The 24,815-nt window shown below is 50.9% G+C and overlaps 1 protein-coding gene and 1 non-coding gene across 3 annotated transcripts; both read left to right on the forward strand.

Moving 5' to 3' along the window:
• The first annotated feature begins 374 nt into the window (after positions 1-374).
• On the forward strand, positions 375-24,815 carry RC3H2 (ring finger and CCCH-type domains 2). Of its 2 annotated transcripts, XM_063316374.1 has the most exons (21): positions 375-481; positions 6,658-6,953; positions 7,592-7,709; positions 8,269-8,502; positions 8,790-8,965; positions 9,437-9,637; positions 10,195-10,327; positions 11,509-11,627; positions 12,392-12,504; positions 13,116-13,427; positions 13,627-13,880; positions 14,562-14,992; positions 15,867-16,040; positions 16,445-16,600; positions 16,681-16,894; positions 16,979-17,063; positions 17,340-17,421; positions 17,609-17,743; positions 17,841-17,942; positions 18,998-19,146; positions 19,601-24,815. In XM_063316374.1, exons 2-21 carry the CDS (start codon positions 6,723-6,725, stop codon positions 19,797-19,799), a joined length of 3,618 nt encoding a protein of 1,205 aa, XP_063172444.1. In that variant the 5' UTR covers positions 375-481; positions 6,658-6,722; the 3' UTR covers positions 19,800-24,815. The 2 variants fall into 2 exon arrangements, with proteins under 2 accessions (XP_063172444.1, XP_063172445.1); XM_063316375.1 differs by lacking the exon at positions 375-481 and having other exon boundaries at positions 4,894-6,953.
• LOC134506380 (small nucleolar RNA SNORD90) lies at positions 9,681-9,796 on the forward strand. Its single transcript, XR_010068801.1, has one exon. It is a non-coding gene; the product is annotated as a small nucleolar RNA SNORD90 (small nucleolar RNA).

Raw genomic sequence — 24,815 nt, forward strand, 5'->3', positions numbered from 1 at the left:
TTGCTTGAAATGCTGGAACCCCTTTTGTTACAATCGCCGCCTTGCTGCTACTCGACAACGTTGCGAAAACGCTTCCCTGCTGCCTTTAGGACAGGATCCCGACGATTTAAAAATGACGCGCGCGCGCGCGCACCCTGCTGGATAAGCTCGCACGTGCTTTTTGCACAAGTCGCCTCTTTCTGCAGCGCCGCCTCCGGGCGGGGCTCGGAGGCCCCGCCTCCGCCCGCTTCGATGGGCGGTGGCTATGCGAATAAGAGTCGGCCCCTCCAGGCCGGGAGCGGCGGGCGTCCTCTCTGGCCGCCTCGTCTCCTTGGCCGGCGCACGTGATCAAGGCCCGCGGCGCGAGTCTCGCGAGAGGGGCGTGGCTTGGGTGGGCGGGCCTCCCGGCTGTCACCGCGATGAGGAGGCGCCGCCGCCGCCGCCGGGCCGCTCCGCGGTGCGCCCCTCGGGGGGTGTGAGGAGAGGCCGGGCCCTCCCGCAGGTAAGGGGGGCGGGGGGCGGGGGGCGGGGGGCGGGGGGCGGGGGGCGGGGGGCGGCCCTTCTCCCTGGGGGAGTCGCGGGAGGGGGCGCCCTCTGTGGGGGCCCGGAAGGCGGCCCCTCCCCCGCCGAGGAAGCGTCCCCCTCAGGGCGGGGGGCTGCGTCCTGCCCCGCCCCCGAGGAGTGGGGGGGCCGCGGGCGGGGGCCGGCCGCCCCCCTGCCCCGCTCCCGCGGCCGCCCCGGGAACGGGCCGCAACGGCGCCCCGGCGGCTTCCGCCGGCCCCGGACGGGGCGCGGGGCTGAAGCGGAGCCCGGCCGGGGTTTCGCGGCGTTCCCCGGCGCGGTCGTGCCCTGCACGCCGCTCGGGGGGTGCGGGCGACCGGGGAGGGAGCCCCGAGGCCGGGGGCGGCAGGCGACCGCGGCCGCCTCGTTCGCCCCGCGCCCTCCGGCAGGCTGCGGAAATCCCCGCGCAGAACGCCGCGGGTGGCCGCCGCCGCCGCCGCGCGCCCGGCTGCTCTTCCCCCCAGCTGAGAGCCGCGCGGCAGCAGCCTTCCCGGCGGAGCCCCCCGCAGGGGCTCGGCGCCCTGCGCCCCGGGCCGCCGGCTGGGAGAGCTGGAGGGGGGCGCCGGCGCAGGGCCCGGGCCCCGGGCCGGGCACAGGCGGCGGCGGCGGCGGCCCTCCCGGGCAGAGAGTTTCCCAGGCGGCGCGGCGGCCCTCCGCGGTGCCGCGCGCGCCTCGCTCCCGTGCAGATGCAGCCCGGAAGGTGCCGCTGCCCGCGGCTTGCCGACGAAGGTACAGCGCCAGGCCGCGGACGCATAAACGCGCCTGCCTGCGGTCTTCTCTTCCACTTGGTGCGATGTTTCCTGGCGGATGCGTTGTCCCGCTAGGAATTGTGGCTAGGCTCAAGGCAAGCCCGCTTCTCCCCTTCTGTTATGCTACTAATGTTTCTTTCCTTCGCTTCCTGAGGTCTTGAATCACCTTACTTCACTCTGTCGGAATTATAGGTAACCCTCATGTTGAGTTCTACCTTAATGTACTTCAAACAGGGTTGTGGCTGAACTATGATCAGCCTGTGCAGTTATTTTTGTTCTGCTACAGTCTTCCTTTTGCTCACTTGAGGGAGTGATATTAAAGGCAAAACCGAAATACTTTGGCCACATAATGAGAAGACAGGACACCCTGGAGAAGATGCTGATGCTGGGGAGAGTGGAGGGCAAAAGGAAGAGGGGCCGACCAAGGGCAAGGTGGATGGATGATATTCTAGAGGTGACGGACTCGTCCCTGGGGGAGCTGGGGGTGTTGACGACCGACAGGAAGCTCTGGCGTGGGCTGGTCCATGAAGTCACGAAGAGTCGGAAGCGACTGAACGAGTAAACAACAAACAGTCTTCCTTTAAGTGAGACGATGACTTAAGAAATGGGAGGGGGGTGGAAATAGTGGATCTAAGTAGCTTGGTGGCTGGAGTTTTATTCCGAAAGTGTAATATTTAAATAAGCTCTGCCTGAGGCTACTTTTCTTTCCAAAATGGAAAGTTATATGGATTTGTAGGTTAGTAAGGTTGCAAACAGGAAATGCCTAACTTGTCTTTTGCTTGCTTGGGCTACGCAGCACAAAAAAATGCTTGGTTTTTTGGCTAGGCTTTACAAAAAATACCACCTGTTTCATTCAACAACTGCCATTATTTCAATCTGGTGTATGTCCTGAAGGATTTTAAACATGACAAATGGTTTTGCACATTATACTAAGCCCCAACATAGTTGGTTTGATTTAGCTTAGCATATTGCATGAATCCAGTCATTCTGGCTCGTAAGCCGGAATTTATGGCTTAGGAGGATTTGAGAATTTGGCCAGTTTATCCATGGTTTATTCAACAAACAAACCATAGTTAAAAGAAACCATGGTTTTATACAATATGTGAATCCAGCCAGTGATTAAAATATCTGGCACTGACGGAATAACTGTGACTCTGTGTAAACCTATTTTTAATGTTAAGATTTGTGTTCTTATGCAGACTTTCGAAGACTATAGCTACCTTTTTTTTAATTGCCCTATCTTCTAGCAGGATCATACCTAATTCAGAAGCCTTTGATTTCTACCATTAATGATGGTCCAGTAATCTCTGAAAAGCAAAAATTAGTCTGTCAGATTACAGGTGACACTTTACAGCCTACTGTACTAGTATGTAGAATGGCTCTCTCTCCATGCTAACTGGAATGTAGTCGCCAAATAAAAATAAATAAATAGACCTGTTCTAGCTCTAACTTGTTTAGAACTAAGGGACAGCAATGCAGAAACAGTTTACAAGTAGGCCCTGTCCTTGCGTGTCCTTTGTATTATTGGAGAGCAAGGGATTAGAAAGACTTGGAAAAATTCTAGTCATGAGGGCTAAATAGGCTGAGTTGCTAGAAGGCTGCTTCCTATGCCCCTAATAATTTTCTTGAGTATGAAAATACAAATCTTGCCATTTAATGCATTTTAAAGACCTGGGGTAAAATCCAGTCATTCTAAAGTATAATTAACAATCCTCATCCATCTCAACCCAAACAGCTATGATCAGAGGCAACCTGAACCATGTTATTAACCTTTTGATATTAATATTTATGCATTTATTGAAAAGCATATTAAATGAAAGTGACAGGCCCCCTGGACCTTGAAGGCCTGGAAGCTCTGCCTTCTAACCCCAGAAGTTAGCAGGTTGTGAAAGAATGGCTCTCTGCACATGTTCAGAGGAATATCATCATTATTTCTTCATATATTGCAGGACTGAGCTCTGTCTCATACTGAGTCTACTTGGTCACAGACATGTAATGTACAGAAATAAGTGAGCTGATCTATCTAGAGAAGATTTATTTAAACTTCAAATCATCATGTTTGAAAGATGTAGAAAGCTATTATTGAAACTGCTGGTCTTTCTTGGGTGTCATTGTGACTCAGATCCCTGGCTGCTATAGAAAAGAAACTTGGTCTGTACGAGTTGAAAGGCCTTCTGTAAGTAATTCTTTTTAAGGTTTTGATAGGATAATCATGGGTTCCTGGGGTCCTTTCCTTTCTGTAGATGTGATATTCAGCTTTGATGGATACAAATTAATAGTCTCTGATTGAGATTCTTGTTGTTTGTGACAAGCTGAAGTTGGAGTTCTAACGTCATGGAAATAAGGAGAGAGACAGATAGAGACCAGCTTAAATCAATTCCTAATGCTTACAGGTAGTCCTCACTTAACAAACATAATTGGGACCAGAATTTTGGTTGCTAAGCGAAGTGGTCATTAAGCAAATCTGACCCAATTTGACGACCTTTTTTGTGATGGCCAAATCACCTCAGGCTTTAAGCAAACCACATGGTCATTAAGTGAATCATGCGGTTCCTCATTGATTTTGCTTGCCAGAAGCCAGCCGGGAAGGTCAGAAGTGGTGATCATGTGACCGTGGGACTCTGTGACGGTCATAAATGCAAACCAGTTGCCAAGTGCCTAAATCGTGATCACATGACCACAAGGACACTGCAACAGTTTTAAGCGTGTGGACTGGTTGTAAGTCATTTTTTGCAGCACTGGCATAAGTCCGAACCATCACTAAACGAATGGTTGTTAAGCGAGGACTACCTGTACTTGGAAGCAAGTCCTGTTGGTTTGGCTGGGATTGATTTTGTAGAAGTCATGTTAAGATGACAGTGTAGCAGCAGCATCTTGATCATGTAGGATTGGAAACAAGCACCATTAATTTAAGTGAAGCTTAATCATGATTAGGATTCAGATACAAAAGGCTCGACTCAGGAAACTTTTAAGTGTAATTTACACACAGCCCTTCCAGTTCTAAAGAAAAAGAGGTATAAACTGACAAAACAATCATATTTTTTGCCTGAAGCTTAGTTAAAACACTACGAATTCTGTATTCTTGTTCCTAGCCCTTTTTGTTATCTGCTTGAGATGGTGAAAGTCTGTCTCTGGACATGGAGGTCCTGTTAACCCTGGCTAATTGTAGGTGATATTCTCTGGCAGAGCAAATTCCCCGGTAGGTAGAGACTGTCTGCAGCAGCTCTTAGTAATAGTTGCCAGAAATGGATCTTCTACTGTCAGAAGCAGTGTTTCCTTTGATGCCAGATGCTGGGGATGATTTTGTGATGCTTCCTATGAAAGCATATAAATACTGGTAGAATTTCAGGGGTACTGAAAGAGAAGATGTAAATAATGGGCAAAGTAGGTGTGGTGTGATGAGTCCAGGGTAGTGACCTCATTGCTGTGTTGAATGAAGCTTCCAGGGAGATAAAACTCAAGGTTCAAAGGGGATCATTACATGAAGCAGGATGATTGGGTCACTTTTGTTCAAAAAGGGAAGGAGCTGGTGCTCCTGTTCATTTTTCATTCCTGCGATTTATATGCCACCACATCTAGCAGTCCTTGACAGCTGAAAAGGACAACATGAAAACATCCACAATTGGATAAATATAAATGAAGAAATAAAACTAAAAATTCGGCAACACAACCCCAGCAACATCATCCTTAGCACCCCAACGCCCTGTTGAAGAATTTGGTTTTAACTAGCTTCTCTGGGGCTGTTACTAATGGTGCCAGCCTTGCCTCAATTTAAATGAACAGTTGTGACATACAGTATCTAGACAATTTTAGATCAGCATTCCTCTCTTCCATGTCCACCTAATGTATTGGCCATGCTTGCTGGCACTGGAGTTGGCAGTCCAGCCCATCTGGAAGGCATCTGATTGAGAAGGCTGCCGATAAAAAGATGTTACATGGATAAAAATAAGGTGAATATTAAGAGTTGGCTGTGCAGGGAGAACTTAGATTAATAAACTCCCAAATGTTAAAACTCTGTGTGATGATAAGAACACCATGTATCCAGCATGTCCTGTGGCTGACAGACAGTAGCTAACCGAGATTCCAAACAGAAATGTTTAAACAGATGGCTGTAATTAAATATATGCAAAAAAGAGGATGTTTTTAATTGGCTAGCATCCTAGTAAGCTTTTTTTAGTGTGTTACTAGTAACCAAATTATTGCACATCTCAGCCCAGTTGAAATACGGTATCAGAATTTTTGGGAATTGGGATATTCAGGCCTGCCCCATATTCAGGCCTCTTGAAATAAGCAAACTATATCACACTCATCTTTATTCGACTGCACCAGAACATCGTGAAGATGCCTTGCGTTTCTACTTTTTTTTTTTTAGCAGTTCCGGAGAGAATCCTTGCTTCCTTAGATCCACTTAGTTCTTGCTGGCAAATGTGTTGTTTGGGTCGCTTGCGGCAAGTGCCAGAAGTTGGCATGTTGGGTCATCTGCCGAGACTGGTTCTGCAGCTGGAGGCCCACTGCCACACCCGATGCCTCCTGGGGCTTGTTGTTTCCCTCTTCTTTCTGAGCCAGCAAAGAGTAACAGAGCAGTGGCTTTCACTCTCTGCTTTATCTCTGCCTGCCCCTGCCTGGGCCAGCATGGAAGAACAAGGCAGGAGCCTACACTGCCGCAAGGTAGGCAAAGAGTTAAGTGGCGTGCTTGCCAATGCTCCTCTCTCCTCCCAAGATACTCTGGAACCAGCATGTGGAAATGTTTGAAATATTTAAATCTCCACTGTACATCCTAGATGTCAGAGTTGTTGGGAGTTTTCCGGTTCGTCTGTGTTTGCTTTGGTCTGAAAACACATTGCCTTACTAAGGAAGTTGGCAAAAACTTCTGTGTTGTAAAGGTATATTTAGTCTTTCATTTCTGACTGGAAAGGGGATACTTCTCTGAAGGAAATTTTGGGAATTTTGTGCAGCCGCCTTTGAGAAATTCAGCTGGCATTTCAAACATCTCGGTACAACAATAATGGCCAGAAACGTAACTTTTCTAATCGCAGGTTTCTGCTGGGTGTCCCTTGCATGGAAACAGCAATGATAATGATGGATTTAACGAAGGTGAGCTCAAAGTTTTCTAGAACTGAGTAATTGCAAAGAAGCTCATGGCAGCCGCAGGACCGTGTGGTGCAGAAAACCCAGGCTTTCTCTGAGTATTAATTATGTAACGTATTTTATTTATTATTTGTTGGCCCCAAAAGCGGTTTTCGACCCCTTTTTCTCTATTGCAGGTATCTTTAAAATGTTCAGAGGGGTATCCAAAGTCTGCAAGCGTTTTGCAACTTGAGATGGCAAGGTAGGCAGGCGCAAATTCGTATTTTTGTTTCTCCCCCAGCTCCCAAACACTGGACGGTGCCAACATGGTGTGCTAGCGGCTCAGACGAGGGCCCTGCTTCCACAATGCCTGTGCAGGCAGCGCAGTGGACGGAGTTCCTGTCCTGTCCAATCTGCTACAATGAGTTTGATGAGAACGTGCACAAGCCCATCAGCCTCGGCTGCTCTCACACCGTCTGCAAGACCTGCCTGAGCAAGCTGCACCGCAAGGCCTGCCCCTTCGACCAGACAGCCATCAACACCGACATTGACGTGCTTCCTGTCAACTTTGCGCTTCTCCAGTTAGTTGGAGCTCAGGTAAAGTTAGAGGCGCTCCATCCTGTAGGAAGTTGACTTGATGCAAAGGCTGAGAAAGGAAGCCCAAATCTGCGGTTAGCAATCAAACAGGAAAAGGAACATAGAGGTAGTCCTCGACTTATGATCGTTCATTTAACGGCAGTTCAGAGTTACGATGGGCTTGGGAAAAGTGCTTTACGACTGGTACTCACACTTAACAACCGTTGTACCACCCCCGTGGTCACATGATTACAATTTGGGCACTTGGCAGCTGGCTTGCATTTATGACCGGTTGCAGCGTCACGCGATCGCGGTTTGCAACTTTTTTTGCCAGTTTCCGGAAAAAACATGCATTGGGGAAGCTGGATTTGCTTAACAACGGTTGTAAAAATGGTCGTAAAATCAGGTCCAGTCACACGGTGAGTCAACTTACGATAGAAATTCCGGTCCCAATTGTGGTCGTAAGTTGAGGACTACCTGTGCTGCCTTTAGCGAGTGAAATCCACCTGGACCATGGAGAGGAGAACGCAGGCTTAATGGGCTGATAGTTGTACGTTGTTCCATCCGGAGAGCTGGTCCTCATTTAGAAATGAGGTGCCCTTCCCCAAATCGTGTTTTCTCTCCTGCCCCCCGTTTTAACCAACACCGGACGCTTCCAGGTGCCCGATCGCCAGACCGTCAAGCTCAGCAGCCTTGGAGAGAACAAGCACTACGAGGTGGCAAAGAAATGCGTGGAAGACCTGGCGCTTTACTTAAAGCCGCTGAGCGGAAGCAGAGGTGAGTTCCTGCCACCGGACGATCCGGGCCTTGCGCCTGCCTCCTCGAGCATCGCCTGTTCAGCCAAGATGCTTGAATCAGGACCCGCACGTAAGACGCTGCCCTCAGCCGGGTCAGGCGACCTCCCATTCACCCAGCACTCCGAGCCACAAGGCAGTTAGCTGGCCGATTAGCGTGGTGCACGAATCCAGCCAGTCGTGGTTCATTTAGCAGGCTGGCTGGGGAATTCTGGGAGTTGAAGTGCACACATCTCCAAATCGCCAAGGTTGAGAAACACGGGTATAGAGGATGGCCTTGAAGGGCAGAGGGAAGATCCGTTGCTGAGGCCGTGACCAGATGAGCAAGGCTTGAGCCCAGACCAAGAGAGTGGTTTACAGGACAACGCAGACAGCCCTCTCCCCCCTCAGTTCACATGCAGATAGGAGGAGGAAGGGAAAAGCCCATTCGTCCTTGCCAGATTCCCTTACCGCAGCTGTTCTGGTAGAGGCAGTTCTAGGGAGAAGCTGGGGGGATCCTCGTTTCCTGCACTGACGTGGGATTGCTCTGTCAACCCACAAAGGTGTGGCTAGCCTAAATCAGAGCACGCTGAGCCGGCCTATGCAACGGAAGCTGGTCACCCTGGTGAACTGCCAGCTGGTGGAAGAAGAGGGCCGCATCAGGGCTATGCGGGCAGCTCGCTCCCTCGGGGAGAGGACCGTCACCGAGCTGATCCTGCAGCACCAGAACCCTCAGCAGCTTTCCGCCAACCTGTGGGCCGCCGTCCGGGCCAGGGGGTGCCAGTTCCTCGGGCCAGGTAAGTTGGTGGGCGGAGGAGAAGGCACGCAACCCTCTCAAGCCGTTGTATAAACTGAATAAACGAGGACATTTAGGGGGCACTGCTCTGCTCAGCCTTACAGTGAAGACTTTTCTTAATTTAGCTGCCGTGGGGAAAGAGGGCTGGGGGGAGAGATCCTTGGCAGTCCTCCCGGCAAGGAAGAGGGACCGGCCAGGGGAGGGGGTCACGATGCCATCCCTTCTCCTCGGACGGGGCTGGTTTTCCTTCCACGTTCCCCGCCGTAACTCCATCCCTGGGGCTCCCAGCTATGCAGGAGGAAGCCTTGAAGCTGGTGCTGCTTGCCTTGGAGGATGGCTCGGCCCTCTCCCGCAAAGTCCTGGTGCTTTTCGTCGTCCAGCGGCTGGAGCCGCGGTTCCCCCAGGCCTCCAAAACCAGCATCGGCCACGTGGTGCAGCTGCTGTATCGGGCCTCCTGCTTCAAGGTGCGGCCTGCGGGGCGCTCGCTTCCCCTCCCTCGCAAACATGCCTTTCGGCAGCTCGCAGTTAGGTGGAGTTCCACAAAAACCACTCTTGCAGTCTCAGAAGCCCCTGTCCCTGAAAAAATACGCCCGGACCTTCCCCTCTCCCTTTAAAACTTCTAAGGAGAGATTTCAGTATAAAAGTGTATTGACCGGTCTGGTTTCCACCCATCTGAGTTTTCTCTGGATGCCTCCTATCGTATAAACGACCCAGAGGTTTTCCAAACGTTCGCACGGGGGAGGTGTTTAATTTTTCTAGCCAAGAGGTGTGAAAAGAAGAACTCCGTTTCCCCTGAGGCACGGTATATCAGCCGATCGTGCTGGAGCAGAACGCGGCGCAGGGTGTGCTTTACGTGGCGGCTTCTGTACTTGGCTCCCCAAACGGGGGCAGGCGGGGGCAGCTGTAGACCTGGTCTGGGGGGTTTCTGCGCACAGGTCACCAAGAGGGACGAGGACTCCTCCCTGATGCAGCTGAAGGAGGAATTCCGCAGCTACGAGGCCCTGCGGAGGGAGCACGATGCGCAAATTGTCCACATCGCCCTGGAAGCCGGTCTTCGGATCTCCCCCGAACAGTGGTCCTCCCTCCTCTATGGCGACTTGGCCCACAAGTCCCACATGCAGTCCATCATCGACAAGGTCAGCGCAGGCTTCCAAAGAAGCCGCTCGCCCCGGAGCGAATAAGTGCTGGGTCGACGCATCTGCTGATGAAGCTGCATAGGGCAGATTCTGAGCCGGGAGCGGCAGCTTCTCGGCGCTGATCTTCCATTTATGCAAACTGAGGATGCGGCCCTTTCTAGAAAAAGCAGTTCTCCTCTGCCCTCTCTGCTGCGCTGGCTCCCGACAAGCCGAACCATTCTAAAGCCCACAAAGTTTTTAGGAGGTTGGGTGGCAATGGCAGCGGCTCTTCCTTCCTGTGACTCCAGGGCCATGCGCAGCTCCAAGATCGCTTTTTATATGCCCCCTCCCCAGCCCCCAAAGCTGTAAGCTGAGCCCTGGAGTTGGCCTCATTTTGAAAAAATAAACTACTTCCTTCCAAACACCAGGAACCCCCCCCCAAATACCGACCCTGCCCTTATGCGTGACTTTGCATTTTCATCCCACCCACGGGGGCCCTCAAACCTCTGGAAGTGTTACGCAAGTGGCCTCCGGTCAGCAAAGAATGGGTGCAAAGCGTGTGTGTTTCTTTCATTTAGCTCCAGTCCCCGGAGTCCTTTGCGAAAAGCGTGCAGGAGTTAACCATTGTTCTGCAGCGCACAGGTGACCCCGCAAACCTGAATAGGCTCCGTCCGCATTTGGAACTCTTGGCTAACGTAGATCCTAATCCAGGTACGTAAATGGAAAGAAGATTGAGTCCCAAGCACTCGTATTTTGTTCTGTCTCCCTTCTTCCCCCCGCCAAAGGAAAAAAAGGCCTTGGCTCTTTTCACACGATGCTTTCTAGAATTCACGGCTAAGGAGTTTGTGCACACTTTGGAACAGCCATTTGTGTTCCTGCTACGTAAGGCAGTTTACGCCTGGTGTGCTTTTCGCCGCCTCCTCAATGCACGTTCCACATAGAAAGTCTGTAACGTGTGAAGCGTGTTGAGGTGGCACACCGAAAAGCTGGGAAATGCCTCGCCTTTTTTCTTCACGTGGTGACAGTTGCCATGTACAAACTGACCAACTGTTTAATTATCACATTTGCTTTGCCTTTGTTGCTCTTTTTGAAGTTCGTACTTTGCATTTTAATTTTTTTGAAGTACTTTCTGAAGTCGGAGTGGGATTGATAACAGCACAATCACAGTGAGGCAGAGCCAGCTTCTCCACAACTGGAGGATCCAGTTTTCTCCCCGGCTGACCCTGGTTGGGAGGGAGGGGAGAAATCAGTTGCAGTAGCCTCCCGACTCTGGTGCTTTTTGGTTGTGCCGTGCTGCAGCTCTCGAGCCGAGGAATACTGTTTTGCTGGCCCAATACTTCTGAAGACACCATTTTTTTCCCTACAAGTTTTGTAAGAAGTACTTGTGGCTTAAACGTTTCCTTCTTCCCATTTGGGTTAGGATTCTAGAAGTTCTCTTCCAAGGAGATAATCAGGAGTGACACCTAATGAGCTTTCTGCCCCTTCTGAAATAAGTGCTTGGCAAGTTGTTTCTGTTTTAGACCTCCCACAAAACGTTTCCTCCGTTGATTGTTATCTTTGGGTTATAGAAAAGGCTCACTTTCCCCGGTCTCTCAAACCTCATTTTGCCCAGTCATCTTTTTGGGAGGGAGCAGACTGATAGAGGGAAAAAACGTGGGGATTCCCACTTGGGGTTTCCGAGAAAAAATATGACGGGAAGGTAGTGCCCATGGATACTGTGGCGATTTTTAAAGAAAGGCTAATCCTGCTGTGTGCTTCAAAAGATAGCTTTGCTATCTTCAGCAGGAATTTTCTTGGGGAGGCCTGCAAAAATAAAAATCAACAAAATTGCAATGCATTCCTGACAGCTGTTGAAAGTTAACTCTATTTCTTCCATTTTTGCACTCTTGCAGATGCAGCATCTCCAACATGGGAGCAGCTAGAAAATGCCATGGTGGCTGTTAAGACTGTTGTCCACGGCCTTGTAGATTTCATCCAGAACTACAGCAGAAAAGGCCCTGAAACTCCACAGGTTGGTTGTTCAGATTTGGTTTGTAGTAACATAGCATTGAGATTTGATCCTCAAACAGACCTGTAAAACAGTGAATAGGGCTAAAACTAGGTAATCACACACACGCACACACAAAATTAAAATCACAGAGGACTCTCTGTGATTTAATTTTTTTTTTTAAATGCCTGGCTTAACTTTCATCCTTTGTTATTTGACAATTGTGGGTGCTGAAATCCAACACATCAGAAGGCCACCAGCTTGGGAAAACCAAGTCTGGATTCTCCTCCTTGGTCCAGTACTTCACTCCAGTCTTTCCTAACCGGCAGGTCATTTCCCAGAATTCTTTGCAGTGGCCATGCCGGATGGGGAATTCTGGGAACTGAAGTTCGCACAACTGGAGAAGCCTGCTTTACGCTCTCTGAAGCCATTGGCTGCTTGTTCCTTGAGTAGTTATTTATCTGTTTCATTAGACTGAGAGGCTGTGTAACTCCAAATGACTCTGGACCGTTTACACAGTAAAAGTTGTGAACAATGAAAAGGAAAGAAGAGACGGGTCACCGAGTCCCTGAACCGGATTGCAGGGTCCTTGTATAGCCTGTTGCTCTTCCTTCGCCGTCTTGCCCATTTCCCACCCTGCCCCAAAGACAGCGCTGCACAGCACAGCTGCTGTTAAGGCCAGCCATCCTCCGTGGTGGGACGCTGCGTGGTCCTCCCACAACAGAGACAGCCGGGCACAAGGCGCTGGCAGTGCCGTACTCACATCGTTCCGCTTCTCGTCTCAAAAGCCTCAGCCAAACAGCAAGTACAAGACCAGCCTGTGCCGCGACCTGAGGCAGCAAGGCGGGTGCCCCCGCGGGACCAACTGCACCTTTGCCCACTCGCAGGAGGAGCTGGAGAAGTAAGTCCTGGGGGCCCCGGGGGAAGACTCAACAGCCTCTGTTTCTCTCTCTCTGAACATCTGCCGGGGGGGGCTGGCTTCAGTGTGGCCGCCCCCATCCGTTCAACAGGGGCCTCACATCCACGCAGACACAAACCCAATTCAGCAAACGGGTCGAAAAACAATGGGGCAGGTCCTTAAAACACAGAGCGGGCACGCTTCATGCGGCACGTCTAAAATTAAGCGTATTTTAAATATTAAGCTGAAAAGCACCGGTTGGACTGCGGGGTGGAGTCCTTCTCAAAGCATGTCGCCCGATCTCTCTTTTCCCTTGAAGTAGGAGTCCGGATGTGAGTTCCATGCATTCAAGTCTGAAAACACGATGAAAACTGCAGGTTTGGGGAGGGGGTGCCTGGACTGTTCAGGTCACCTGGGGGGAAAGCCTTCCGGCTTTTGGGATAGGAAGGGATGTTCCCACGGACCCAAATCGTCCTTCGATGGTTCTCTTTCCGAGCGGTTCACGTGGCTGAAGGAGCCAAGCTGCTTCCGGATGCTTGGCTCTGTCTGAATGCAGCTTTTTGGATGCAACAGGAGCGCTCTCTGCTCTCTGCTCTCCCCTCCGGCAACCATAGGTATCGGCTAAGGAACAAGAAGATAGGTGCCCCCGCGAGAGCCTTCCCTTCGCTTGGAAAAGCCAGCATCACAAGCGCTGTCCCCACCACAGGGGGGAGCATCATTTCCATCATAGGGAACACGGATCCGGCGGGCAAGGCAGCATCGAGCACCAACGGGAGGACCAGCCCAGAGAGCGGTGCCCCCCAGCTGATTCCCCGCAGCACCACCACTGCTTCTTTACGGACTCTGGAGCACGTGAAGAAAGGGGGAAAAGCCGGGGCTAATGGCCAGAGTGCCTCTGGGTCTCCCACAGAAACTCTGCCCGAACAGTACGTGCTGGGGCTGGAAAGGGGGGCCCCCTGCAGCAGGGCAGGCCCCCCCGGGCGGCCCCTTCTGATCCCCTATGCTTGGCTGATCTAACCCTTAGACCTCCAGTCGGCTGAATCAGTTCATCCCGGCTCATCCCGTCCCTTTTTAAATCAGATGGCGGGAGCCCTAATTTAATCTTTCTCTTTCTGATTCTTCCAGTAGAATTGGCTCCCCTCCAAAAACTCCTATCAATCAGACCGCAGCTACCTCAGCAGGCCCCCTCCCTCCCCCTCCTCCTCCCCCCCTTCCTCCCCCTCCCCCTCTTGCCGGCTCCGAGATGAGCCCCGTCGCCCCCAAACCCAGCCCTTTCGCCCCCCGAGTGCCCATCTACCCGGCTCACTCAGACAGCCTTCCGTACTTCCAAGACCCCCGGGCTCATCTCTCCTACGAAGCTGCACCTTACCCGCAAACAGGTGAGCGTCTGGCGCAGAGAAGAGCACAGGCACCGCTGCGAGGGAAGGACGGGGGTTTAAAGCGTCAGAGTCGGCCAAGAGGGTGGTGGGAACCTGAATCCACGATCTTAGCCTCATTGCCTCTTCCTTAGCAAATGGGGCAGAAGGGGTCCTTTCCCACGGTCTGACTTCTTAAGCAATAGAACTTGGTTCCCTAAATTTCGTCCGCGCCATCCCTTCTGATTCCTGCCAACTCCGGCGGGATCCCTTAAAGTGTCTGAGACGGACTCAGGTTCTGCGTTTGTTTGTCTTTTTTTTACCATATTCTTTTTCTCCTCCCCCCCCCCAAAAGGAGTCACTCCAAAGTACATCAAAATATAAAACTTAATAGTCAGATGACTAATAAACACGGGGAATCGTTGTTGAAACGTTGGAAGGGTTTAAAAATAAATATTAAACCATGCTTAAGCGGAGACAGTTCATAGAAGCGATCTAGCCATCGGTGGGAAGGTTGAGATATCACCGGATGCAAGAACCAGGAAGGGCAAGGGCTGCTCCTGGCTGGTACCTTCTGCCCCCCAGTGGGGTCTGCTTAGCTTCCCTTGTCCTGCTCCAACTTGGAGAAGTATCCTCAGCCGAGATTTCTAGCAGTTTTCCTCCTCCATGTGCAAACCTGGCTCAACTGCGCTTTTCGTTCTGTAGGCTACTACCCAGCGCCCCCGACGGCCCCCGCTAGCATGCCTCCGTGCCTCCCTCGCTTTGTGAGGTCCAGCAGCGTCTCAGAACCCCCCCTCCCGCCTGCCTCGGTGCCCTACAGCGAACAGTACAGCACGTTTCCCTCTCGGGACCGACTGGCCGCTGCTTACCAGCAGGCGCAACCGCAGCCCTACGGGCCGGTCCCGCCGGTCCCCTCGGGGATGTACGCACCAGTGTACGACAGCCGGCGTATCTGGCGGCCGCCGATGTACCAGAGGGACGATCTCATCCGGAGCAGCTCTTTGCCTCCCCTGGAAGTCACGCAGCCCTCCGTCTACCAGAACTTCCTGCAGGAACGCTACGGCTCTGTGGATAGCTACTGCTCCGTGCCCTGCCAGCTGCCAGCGGAGCAGAGGGCCTCTGTGCCCTGGTCAAGGGTAGGTGCGCCGACGCCTGGCGAGGAACCACTCGAGGGTGACAGCCTCGGCCTGGCCTCTGAGGGAAACCCCCTTCTCCGCCTTCCCGGGAAACTCAGCGCTTTTCACGGCCGCGAGTTTTCTTCCCTTCGGCGGAGGCTCTGGTGCTGCTCTTGCTCCCGTTGCCCTTTGGTGGAGTTGCGATGGTCTGCTTTTGCTGTTTGTTTATTCCTATGGATAGTAAATCGGGGCACGCAAGGCACCATGAACTGCGCTGAAACATTCAGCTTTTGGAAGAGGGAGTGTGCCAGGGCTTTGCCTTGTTTCTTGCTTTGCGGTCACCCGGTTCCCCTGGGCCAAGCTTTCCGCCTGCTTTTGTCCTCCTGCATGGAGCTGGATGGAGGTAGTCCTCACTTAACAACCCTAATTTGGACCGGAATTTCCATCGCTAAGCGAAGCAGTCATTAGGCAAAACACTGTGTGACCGCACTGCTTAGTGACAGCAGTTCCGGTAGCCCCGGTTGTGGTCGTTAGGCAAGGACCTCACACTTCTCCTTCCCTGCCACGCTTGCCTCCACTTCACTCCAGTGGTTGAGCATAAGCGGGCTTCAACTTGGGTGGGTGAGGGGCATTGAAGCGCACCCTGCGGCATGAATGTGGGCAGGCAGCCAAGCCCCCAAGCTTTGAGCATGTGACCACGGGGGCGCTGAGACAGCTGGACCTTCAAGGACCGGCCGTAACTACCATCCTTTCAGTGCCGTCATAACTTTGAACAGCACTGAATGAATGGTCGTTAAGTGAGGACCACCCATGGTGCTTGAACTCAACGCCAGCTGGTAGCAAGCTTGTTGAGTGTCGCTTGGCCTTCAAACACACCACTTGCCCTTCCTTGTAGGAACCTTGCGGCCACCTGAAGCCTGCTTACGATGACCCCCTCAGAAGGAAGCCAGAACAGAGGGCTCCTTGCCACGCCCCGAAAGTGCCCCTCGTGACTTCTGCTGCTCTTCCTGCAGCCACACCCTCCCCATCGTCACCGTCCCCTCTCTTCAGCGTGGACTTCGGCTCCGAAGTAAGAGCCCCAGGGAGGGAGGGAGGGAGGGAGGGACCCTTGTGCCTGGCAGCTTGTGTGTCCTGTGTCCGTCCTTTTGCCTTTCTCGAAAGTGCTCATGCAGTTAACTCTAACTGGCTGGTAACCCTTCCCTGCTGCTGCGAAGCCCAGGAACCTGGGCTCTAGGAGAGGAGGTTTATCCTTTCCTTCCGTTCCCTCGGAGCAAGTGGTGTCCAGCCTGGGAAAGGGAGCCAAACACCCCCTGTCCTTATCCCTCTTCCCCTGCATTCTTCCTCCCGCGTATCACTTTCCTCTCCTCTTTCGTTCTGCCCATAACTCTCCTTGTGTGGCTCCGGCAGGCAGCCCAGGGCTGACCTGGATCGTACCTGCGAGGCGTTCAGGAGTTTTCCTCCTGCTTCTTGCAGTTCAGTGGGAGCTCCAACGGCTTGAGCGTCCCAAAGTATGAGGACAACCAGCTCTGCCACTACTCGCCCTGGTCCTGTGGTACCATCAGCTCGTGCATCGGCGGCGTTGAGTCGGAACCCAAGGACGTCCTGGCTAACTCCAGCGCGGTGCTCCTCGTAAGGCGGCGTCCCGTTAAGGGGTGTGACAGTGGGGGACCTTTGGAGCGGTGCCCCTCTCAGCCTCCCTTTCCACTCAGGATCTGGACAGCGGAGACACCAAGAGGCAGGTGCACCTCTTCGAGGCCCAGCGGAAGGCGAAGGAGGAAGACCCCATCATTCCTTTCGGCGACGGGCCAATCATTTCCAAGTGGGGGGCCATCTCCAGGTCGTCGCGGACTGGCTACCACACCACGGGCCCTGTGCAGGCCACTGCTTCCCAAGGAAGCACTACCAGACCCATCAGCGTGTCAGGTGGGGGCAGCGCCTGGGAGGGGACGGGCCGAGGGGCAGGGCAAGGCCCTTGCCGAGCTGAGTCAGGTCCTTTGCCCCCTGCAGATTACATCCCCAGCGTCAGCACGGTGGACTTGAGGTGGAGTTCCTGCAGTTCCGATTCTGCTTCCTTGGCGCCTTTTGTGGAACGGTAGGCAGACCGGACTCTGCGGACAAGTCTGGCCACCACCGGGCTCTGGTCCCCCCACCCCCTCGCTCGTTCATGAGGGAGAGCCAAGGGATCCCGGCCTGCTTGGTGAGCGAGAACGGTCAGCGTGTGAAGCGCTCCACGCGCGGCGGATGGCGGGGCACAGGCTCTTGGAGGTCGGGGACGTTCCAGCTGTCCCTGCAAAGGGGCTTTTCGCAGACCTGTCCGGGGCCGAACGTCGTCCCGCGAGGCTCAGTCTCCGCTTTCCTCTCTTTCAAGGGACCAGTTCGTTGCTCCCGACGGATCAGCCCCAAGAAAGCATTCCAGTGCCGGAGAACTCTTGAGCGTTGAGTTGCAGCAGGTACGGCTTTGCCGAAGGCTTTGCCTTCCAAGCGGGATATTTCGGGAGGAGCGATTTTAGTGGGCAGACAGGCTGTCCTGTGGCCCTTGGAGCAAGGGGGCAGCATCCCAATCGGCGTGGCTCTGGGCAGGGAGGTGGGAATCCTCCGCCCTGACCGTCCCGCGGCTCGCTCTGCTTTTCCATGCAGGCCAAAAGTAACTCGATGCTGCTCCAGAGAGAGGCCAACGCCCTGGCCACGCAGCAGAAATGGAGCTCCTTGGGCGAAGGCAGCCCCCTCGCCTTGAAGCTTCTAAGCACGGAGGTGGAGCTGAGGAACGGCGAGGTCAGGGTCTGGGGCGTTTCCCACCACGCGCCCCCTGCACCAAGAGGTCATCCTTTCTGACGTCTGTGGTCTTTTCCCTGTCTTTCCCACTCCCCAGGCTGACTACCCCGAGGACGTCGCGGACCCAAAGTCCAACCGAGACATCAAACTGGAGCTTTCAGCCCTCGATGCGGACGAGGGGCAGGGAGAGCAAATTCAAGTACGGAAAGAGTTCCCTCGATTACATACACGTACACAAACACACGCACGCACACACCCCATGGGCTATTGGCCTTCCATCCTCAGAAATCTAGGGCAGGTAGTGGTTCCTTTCCGCTTTGTGGAGCACGCTCCGCGTCAAGGACCGCGGTCGCTAACAAGGCTGAGCTCAGCCGAGAGCAAACAAGGTAGCCCAAGACAGTCAGAATTTTTTTTTTCTTTCTTGGGTTGCTAGTGTCACGTGGAGGGTCTTGTCGCGTTCATTGTTCACATTCTGAACAAAAGGCTGCTCTGTCTGTCTCACCCCCGCTTCAGTGCACCCGCGTACACCCATCCAGCGCAATGTCTAACTGGCCAGGCTGAGTCTGAGTCCTAAAAGAAGTGGGGCAGCGTTCTGCTCGGTGGTTGTGAAGCCCTGCAGTTCCCTTCTGGTTTGATCTCTTCTGACAAGGTCCCTCCTGGCCCCTTTGCCTTTGAGCCCCCCGGTCCAGTTCATATAGGGACCGTCTCTCTCTCCTTCGGGAACTGCTTCCTGCTGTGGCTTCATAGAAGTCTTCTGGTAACTTGTCCATGTCCTGCATCAGCTGAAATCTACCAGAGCCAGCCTCTGTGGCTACTTCGAGTGAATCTCACATGTTCCATCTTTCATGCATGTCTGTTGATACCTTCTCCCAAATACACACACACGCTTAATATAGGCACGAAACAAGCAGCTATACATCGGTAAATGTAATAACTACCTAAAATAACATGGTCACGCTAGTCAGCGTGAAACTGCCACCTCTCTAGAAACTCTGTTTGGGATCTTTTCGTTCTTGATACCTTAGTGAGTTCTCAGCAGTCGTGGCAGGCCACGTTCCCCTCCTATGGACTGTCAGTCTGTCCCCCACTTCCAGAATGGTCCCAGGGAATGCCTCTTTTTCCTCTCTCTAGGATTTTGATCTGGAGGTGGGAGTTTTAGGGCACGTCTTCGCCCCCGCTCGCAGCTTCTCCAAGAGGGATGGGGACACCAACTCTAACCACCGCATATAATTATCCTTTTCCTTCCTGTCCCAGGAGATGCTGGGCCTGCAGCTTGGCATTAGTGATCAAAATGATAACCCCTTCAGTGGGTCAGCTCTGGAGAATGGCCGCCCTGTGGAGCAGCCCCCGGTGGACCCCAGGCAGCCGAAGAGGCCTATCCTGCATGAAGATCTTGCTATTCTGTGAGTGAGAAAAAATGGCAGCGTCCAGCCCAGCTCAAGGCCTCGGGGCAAATGTTTCCCTGCATAAGACGCGCAGCCCTCCTGTCCCTTGTCCCTTCCTTGCTGTGGGTGGAGTGTCTCGTATCTGATTCCCTCCTTTCTTTCTTTCTTTCTTTCCCTCCCTCCCTCCCTCCCTCTCCTGATGGTTGTAGACCCCAAACCGTTGTTAGATATCATTGCTGACCTACAACCTATAATTTCTTATCATGTGGGTGGCCTACAATCTCCAAAAAAAAGTCTGAAAATGATTTGCTTAGTAGTCATAGGATGCCAATCGTTTGCCTACCCCCACCAGTAGAAGACCTCTCTGGGACTTGATCATTCTCCTTTCCTCTTTACAAAAGGCACGTGGAAGGAGGGGTCAGAAGGAAGCTTCTGTGTTTCAGTTGTGACCAGGTTTTCTTTCATTTTCCAGGGAGAAGCAGAACGGAGTCTTGCCAGCGACACCCTGTTTCAGCCAACCGATGGAGCCCTCCGCAAGCAGCAGGGTCTCCCTGCCCATCACGGCGTCGGCCAGCGTGGGCAGCCTTCTCCTCAAAACAGCCCACGGGATTGTGGACGGGCAAAATGACTTTTTAAGGCCGGTTGCAAATGGCAAAATGGTTAACACATGAGAGGTGTTTTGCGTTCGAGCTTGTGACCATGCTAAGAAATGGTTCGCTTTTTTTTTTTTTTTTAAAGAAAATCCTATTGGGGTCATTTGTTTCCTGTGGACTTTTTGATACATCAGATGCCCCTCATGTCGTAGCTTTCGGGATAACAAAAGAGAGAAGCGATGGAGTCGCCAACTTCGCCAGGTTCAGAAACGCTCACTTTCCACGAGAGGCGTGGAATCTGGACGTGGTTTAACTTCACCGTGGCTTTTCAGTGAGTTTGTAGACACCCCCAGGTCATTATTGTTTCGCGATGGCTGCTGTAGGACAGCGTACCAAAGGCCCCTTAGAGCCCGTCGTTTCTTGGGACGATGCGAGTCATAGGAGTACAAGTGAGTGGTGTTGCTGTCCTCGTTTCACGAGGGAGGAATTTGCACTTGTTTGAAGTTGCTTGTTTCTTCAGCTGTGGAACCGTGCGTGGAAAAGCGTGCGTGAGGAAAGAGGGTGCGAGGGTGTTCCCCACCCAAGACTCTTAATTCAGGGCGTTGAGCTTTGCACCGGTGCGCGACTTCAGCGGTGTGTCACTTCTTCCCTCCCTGCCTCTCGCTTCCCCTTTCTCTCCTCTTCGACAGCTTGGTCTCTCTGTGTATTGGGTGGCTTACCTGCGTACAGATTATAGGTAGCGAAGCAAACCAAGCGCCCGGGTCCTTCCACTTACGTACTCGGTTGGCTGCTGCCCGGAGTTGTAGGCAGAATCACTACGTTCTCCTTGGTGGCTCGGCGCATGCGTCGCGAGAGCACTCAGTCCCCCGGCCCCCTCAACAGGATCCCCAGGTCGCCTGACATCCCACGCCTCGCCAGTTATTCTCTGCAGAACGACACGCCTAAAACTCCATTGTCGTGTTTGCACTGACTGACACGGTGCTCCCGTTTCTACACCTTAAAAACATGGATGATTAGCAGTTCTTTAGATGCTCATGATACTGCGTGGGCCATCCTATTGCTGAGAATGTTAGTATTTAGGGTTGTTACTGATTTAACTCTGACGACATCTTGAACACTTCCTAACGTAGCTTTAGCTGGGCTTGTACAGAACAGTGAAAAAAATAAGTCCTCTTTAAGACGTGATTTTTTTTTAAAGACCATAAAGTAGAGAACTATGATCTAAAATTGGACCGTTCTCCCCATCAGCTCTCTCTCCTTAGCTGCTCTTTTTTTCCTCTCTTTCTTTTAAAACTTCAGGCTGCTCCTGAAGAAGCAAGGGGGCACCGTGCTATCAGGCAAGGAAATTCTCCCTATTTGTCCTCTGCAGCTTTCTTTTTATAATTTTTACATTTTTTTTTTTTTTAAAGAAAATGTTTGTTAATTAACTTCTGTGAAGTTGTTTACTCTGGAAATCGTACTGGAATATTTTAGCCAAGCAGCACTTCCACCAGGTGTACCATATATACAAGGGCTTGTCCTTCAATCAAATGGGTTTCAAAAGGAAACATAAAAGATGATCATGTTTTTGGCAGGATGATGCTGTTACCTCCAATTGTGGCATCAAGATTGTTTATACGCTCACAACATTGTGGCATTTCTCTGAGGGTCACAGATCTAACTTGGATCGTTTTAAAAAAAATCTCACTTCTGATCAACATGTCGTTTAAAAAAATGACGTTGTGCATATGAGTTGAAAAATACAAGGACTACTTGTTTTGATAATTCCAGCAATGTTGTGAAAGTTTTTATCCGCTAACTTAATAGTAAAGCGCAAAAGCCTATTTATATAGCGGCCAAATTCCTTTTCTTGATTTCCTGTCAGTTTCCGAAGCTTTTCTTCTTAGTGCGGCTGTCTCACTTGTTGAACTAAAAGGAACTGAAAATTAAGATTTTGTCAAGTACCTGTCCACGCCTTGCGGCTGCTACGTTCAATGGCAAAACGCAGTGCTTGCACTCTCAATTCAGCCGAGCAGCTCTTGTATATATGAATTTATATATTACCTTCGAAATGCTTCCAGAAATTTTCTTTGCGCTGTTCTCAACTTGGGAGTATAGAACCTTGATAGGTAGATATGCAAAACAACCTTTCTCCTACGTGGATATACAGTCGATAAGGTCTTCCACACTGACGCTGAAATCATTTTTCCAAAATGGAAGGGGAAAAAAAACTGCATTGCTATTTTAAAAATAGAAAAATACAGAGGTTTGAGAGATCCTTATTTTGCCCCCAGGGAAATGACCCCTTTGTAAATCAGAGTGCCACCAGTTGTCAGCACAGTCTGAGGGTAAAATATGTATTGCCTAATCAGATTGTGTGCATTTTTAGCTGTTTGGTTGTTTGTTTCTTAAAGTACCATTTTCTTTCTCAGGACCTTGGCTGCCGGAGGAAGCCCCTTGGAATCAATTGTTTACATACCGCTGTCTCTTTCTCTGGTGCCATCCCTCAGAAAACCCCCTTCAGCTGGGCTTGTTTCTAAGATATCTGAGATAAGCTCTTTTTTTTTTTTAGTTTGGAGTAGGCTGGGAACACTCCTGCCCTTATAGGAACTTGGTTTTAAAAAAAAAAAAAAGCGATAGAGAATGGCAGATAAAAGAAAACAGCTGAAACCTCAGCGACGTCCCTTCTTCCCCCACCAGCTTTCTCAACCAAACATTGGCATCCTGCTGCGAAACTGTGGTTGGTTGGGTGCTGATTGTGACTAGCTGGCATCTCCAGTTGTTTTCTTCTCTTTCTGGGTGCAGAGCAGCGGTCCTGAGGCAGCCAGATGAGAACCACAGCCTGTTTTAAGGCTCTGTTTTTGCAAAGCTGTGTCAGGCGAGAAGAGGCGCCAAGAAGGAAGACCGATTCTTCCTTAGCAAACCAGTGGCACTGTTACAGAGAAATAAAGGAGAAATTCTAGCTCTCAGGTGCACACACACACACATACTGAAGCAGCAGAAAAGAGTTGAAGGAGGCCCCTTTGCTTTTCTTCTGATTCAAGCCTTCAGCTACCAGATTTTGAGCATGAACCGAGCGATCGGCCATGCTGTGGTGGATGATGCCCGCCGTGGTTTGTATTGGAGCAGACTTAAGGGGAGAATCGGTGTTGCAAAGACAGCAGGGCTTTGAAGGAACAATTTGGCATTGCAGAAACTGCATTGTGCTAGTCTTGAGTAGGCAGATTTTCACTGTGCATCTCCTGCACAGGTTTTCCATCAGCAGTGAGTAGTGGAGCTGAGCCTCGGTCACTCTGCGGCCAGGAGAGATGTTTCATCGCTGAATATGTGGTTTTGCGCAGAAAGGCGGTTGAGGACTGTGTGGATCCATAACAAAATGCAGAGCGTTCCTTCCGCAGAGTGTGCACACCAAACGCACAACAGCCAGAATAATAAGCTTTAAAAAAAAAAACAAATCCAGACCAGTTGTTATGAATGTTGTCTTTTATAAAATAAACAAATAAACAGACTTTTGCAGAACTTGGCCTGCTGGGCTAACTAGGTTTTACACAATGCAATGAGAAGAGAAGGGTGCTGACAATTTTGTGACCTGGTTTTTTGTGAGCAGGTATATTTTTCCAGTATTTATTATCTTTGCAAAGTTTAAATCTGAATGCACGTCTCTGCAACCGTGCAGAGAAAAAGTGAACTACGCGCTATTAGTTTGTTTTTAAGCACCTTGTATTTAGGAAGACTCTTCATCTATTATGGGCTAGCGTAGTAAATTAAGAATGCGATGACAGATATGCCAGCTCTTTCAACATTCAGTTATTTCCTTCATCCCAGTACCATAACTTGATAGCAAAGTGGCATGCCTTCCGGATGTGTTGGACTGCAAAATCCATCATTCACAGCCAATGCGTCAACTGCCTTTGGTTGGATACGTTGGGGGTTGTAGACCAATGCATCTGGGGAGAGCAAAGATATCCCACAGTAAGATGTCAGAAGGATACATGACAAAGGAAGGATTTCCCCCCACCCATTCATATACCTATGCTTTTGCAAAGCGTTAACGGGCTTTCTGTCTACTTGACAAAGTCTGACATTAAAGAACTCCTGGCTGTATGTGCAAGTGCCAGACGACAGGGACAAAGCTCATTTGCACAGATCCTACCTGCTTCCCAGATGGGTTACTGGTCCAAGGCATAGGAAACGCATGCATTTCTCCTTTTTTGGGGCGGATAAATCCATTATACTGTAGTTGTGATACAACACGTGTGGTTTTTATTTCTACTGCACACACCTCCTGTACAGCCACTCCAGAGTATTGTAATTTAGCATGCAGTATCTACTCTCCACGTTTACACTATATACTGCATATATTCTTTTCCCTGAAAGTCGAAAGGAAAGAAAGAAAAAGACTTTGTTTCCTTGAGTTGATTTAAGATTTTACAAACCTGCTTAGTCTAGAACGTTTGGGAAAAGAGGCCTGTTTTTGTCAATTGTACAACCGGTTGTGAAGCTCAAGTGTGAATATTCTTACGTCTGTATTAGACATTTTCTTTGCAAATCTATTGTTCGATTAAAATGTAAATGAAATAAAAGATGGTGTACACCCATCATGTATAATAAAGCAGACTCCATCGCTATGGATGGATTTAATGCTCATTTTTAATGGTGCATTCTCAGCTTCTATTTAAAAATATAATTTAAAAAAAAATCTGTAAAACAAAATAGGGGATATATTTCAGGGTGGGGTAATGAATTCTATTCCATTTAGTTCCGTTTTAAATTTCCAAATTGTATTGGTTTTTTTCTTCCCTTTTGTGTTAGAGGAATAGGATTTACACCGGGGAAGTTTAGACCGTACGGTCTGTATTTGGGGGGGGGGAGGTTGGAGAGCTGGGAACGGGCTTTGTGATTTAGCCTGAATAGCAGGGTGAACTCTGTCTACACATATGTGTTTGCTGTAGCACTGAAGTAGAGATTGTTAGCTTTAAGGCTGGTCACAGACTTTAGCAAATTGTGGTTTGTTTGTTTTTTTTCCAGTGTTCCAAGAGGGAATTAATAGAAAAAGTTTGCAATACTTGACATGTATTTGCATGCCGTGAAATAAAAACAGAAATCTCTGCTTAA

This window comes from Candoia aspera, chromosome 16 (assembly GCF_035149785.1).
Source record: "Candoia aspera isolate rCanAsp1 chromosome 16, rCanAsp1.hap2, whole genome shotgun sequence".
Lineage (NCBI taxonomy): Eukaryota > Metazoa > Chordata > Lepidosauria > Squamata > Boidae > Candoia > Candoia aspera.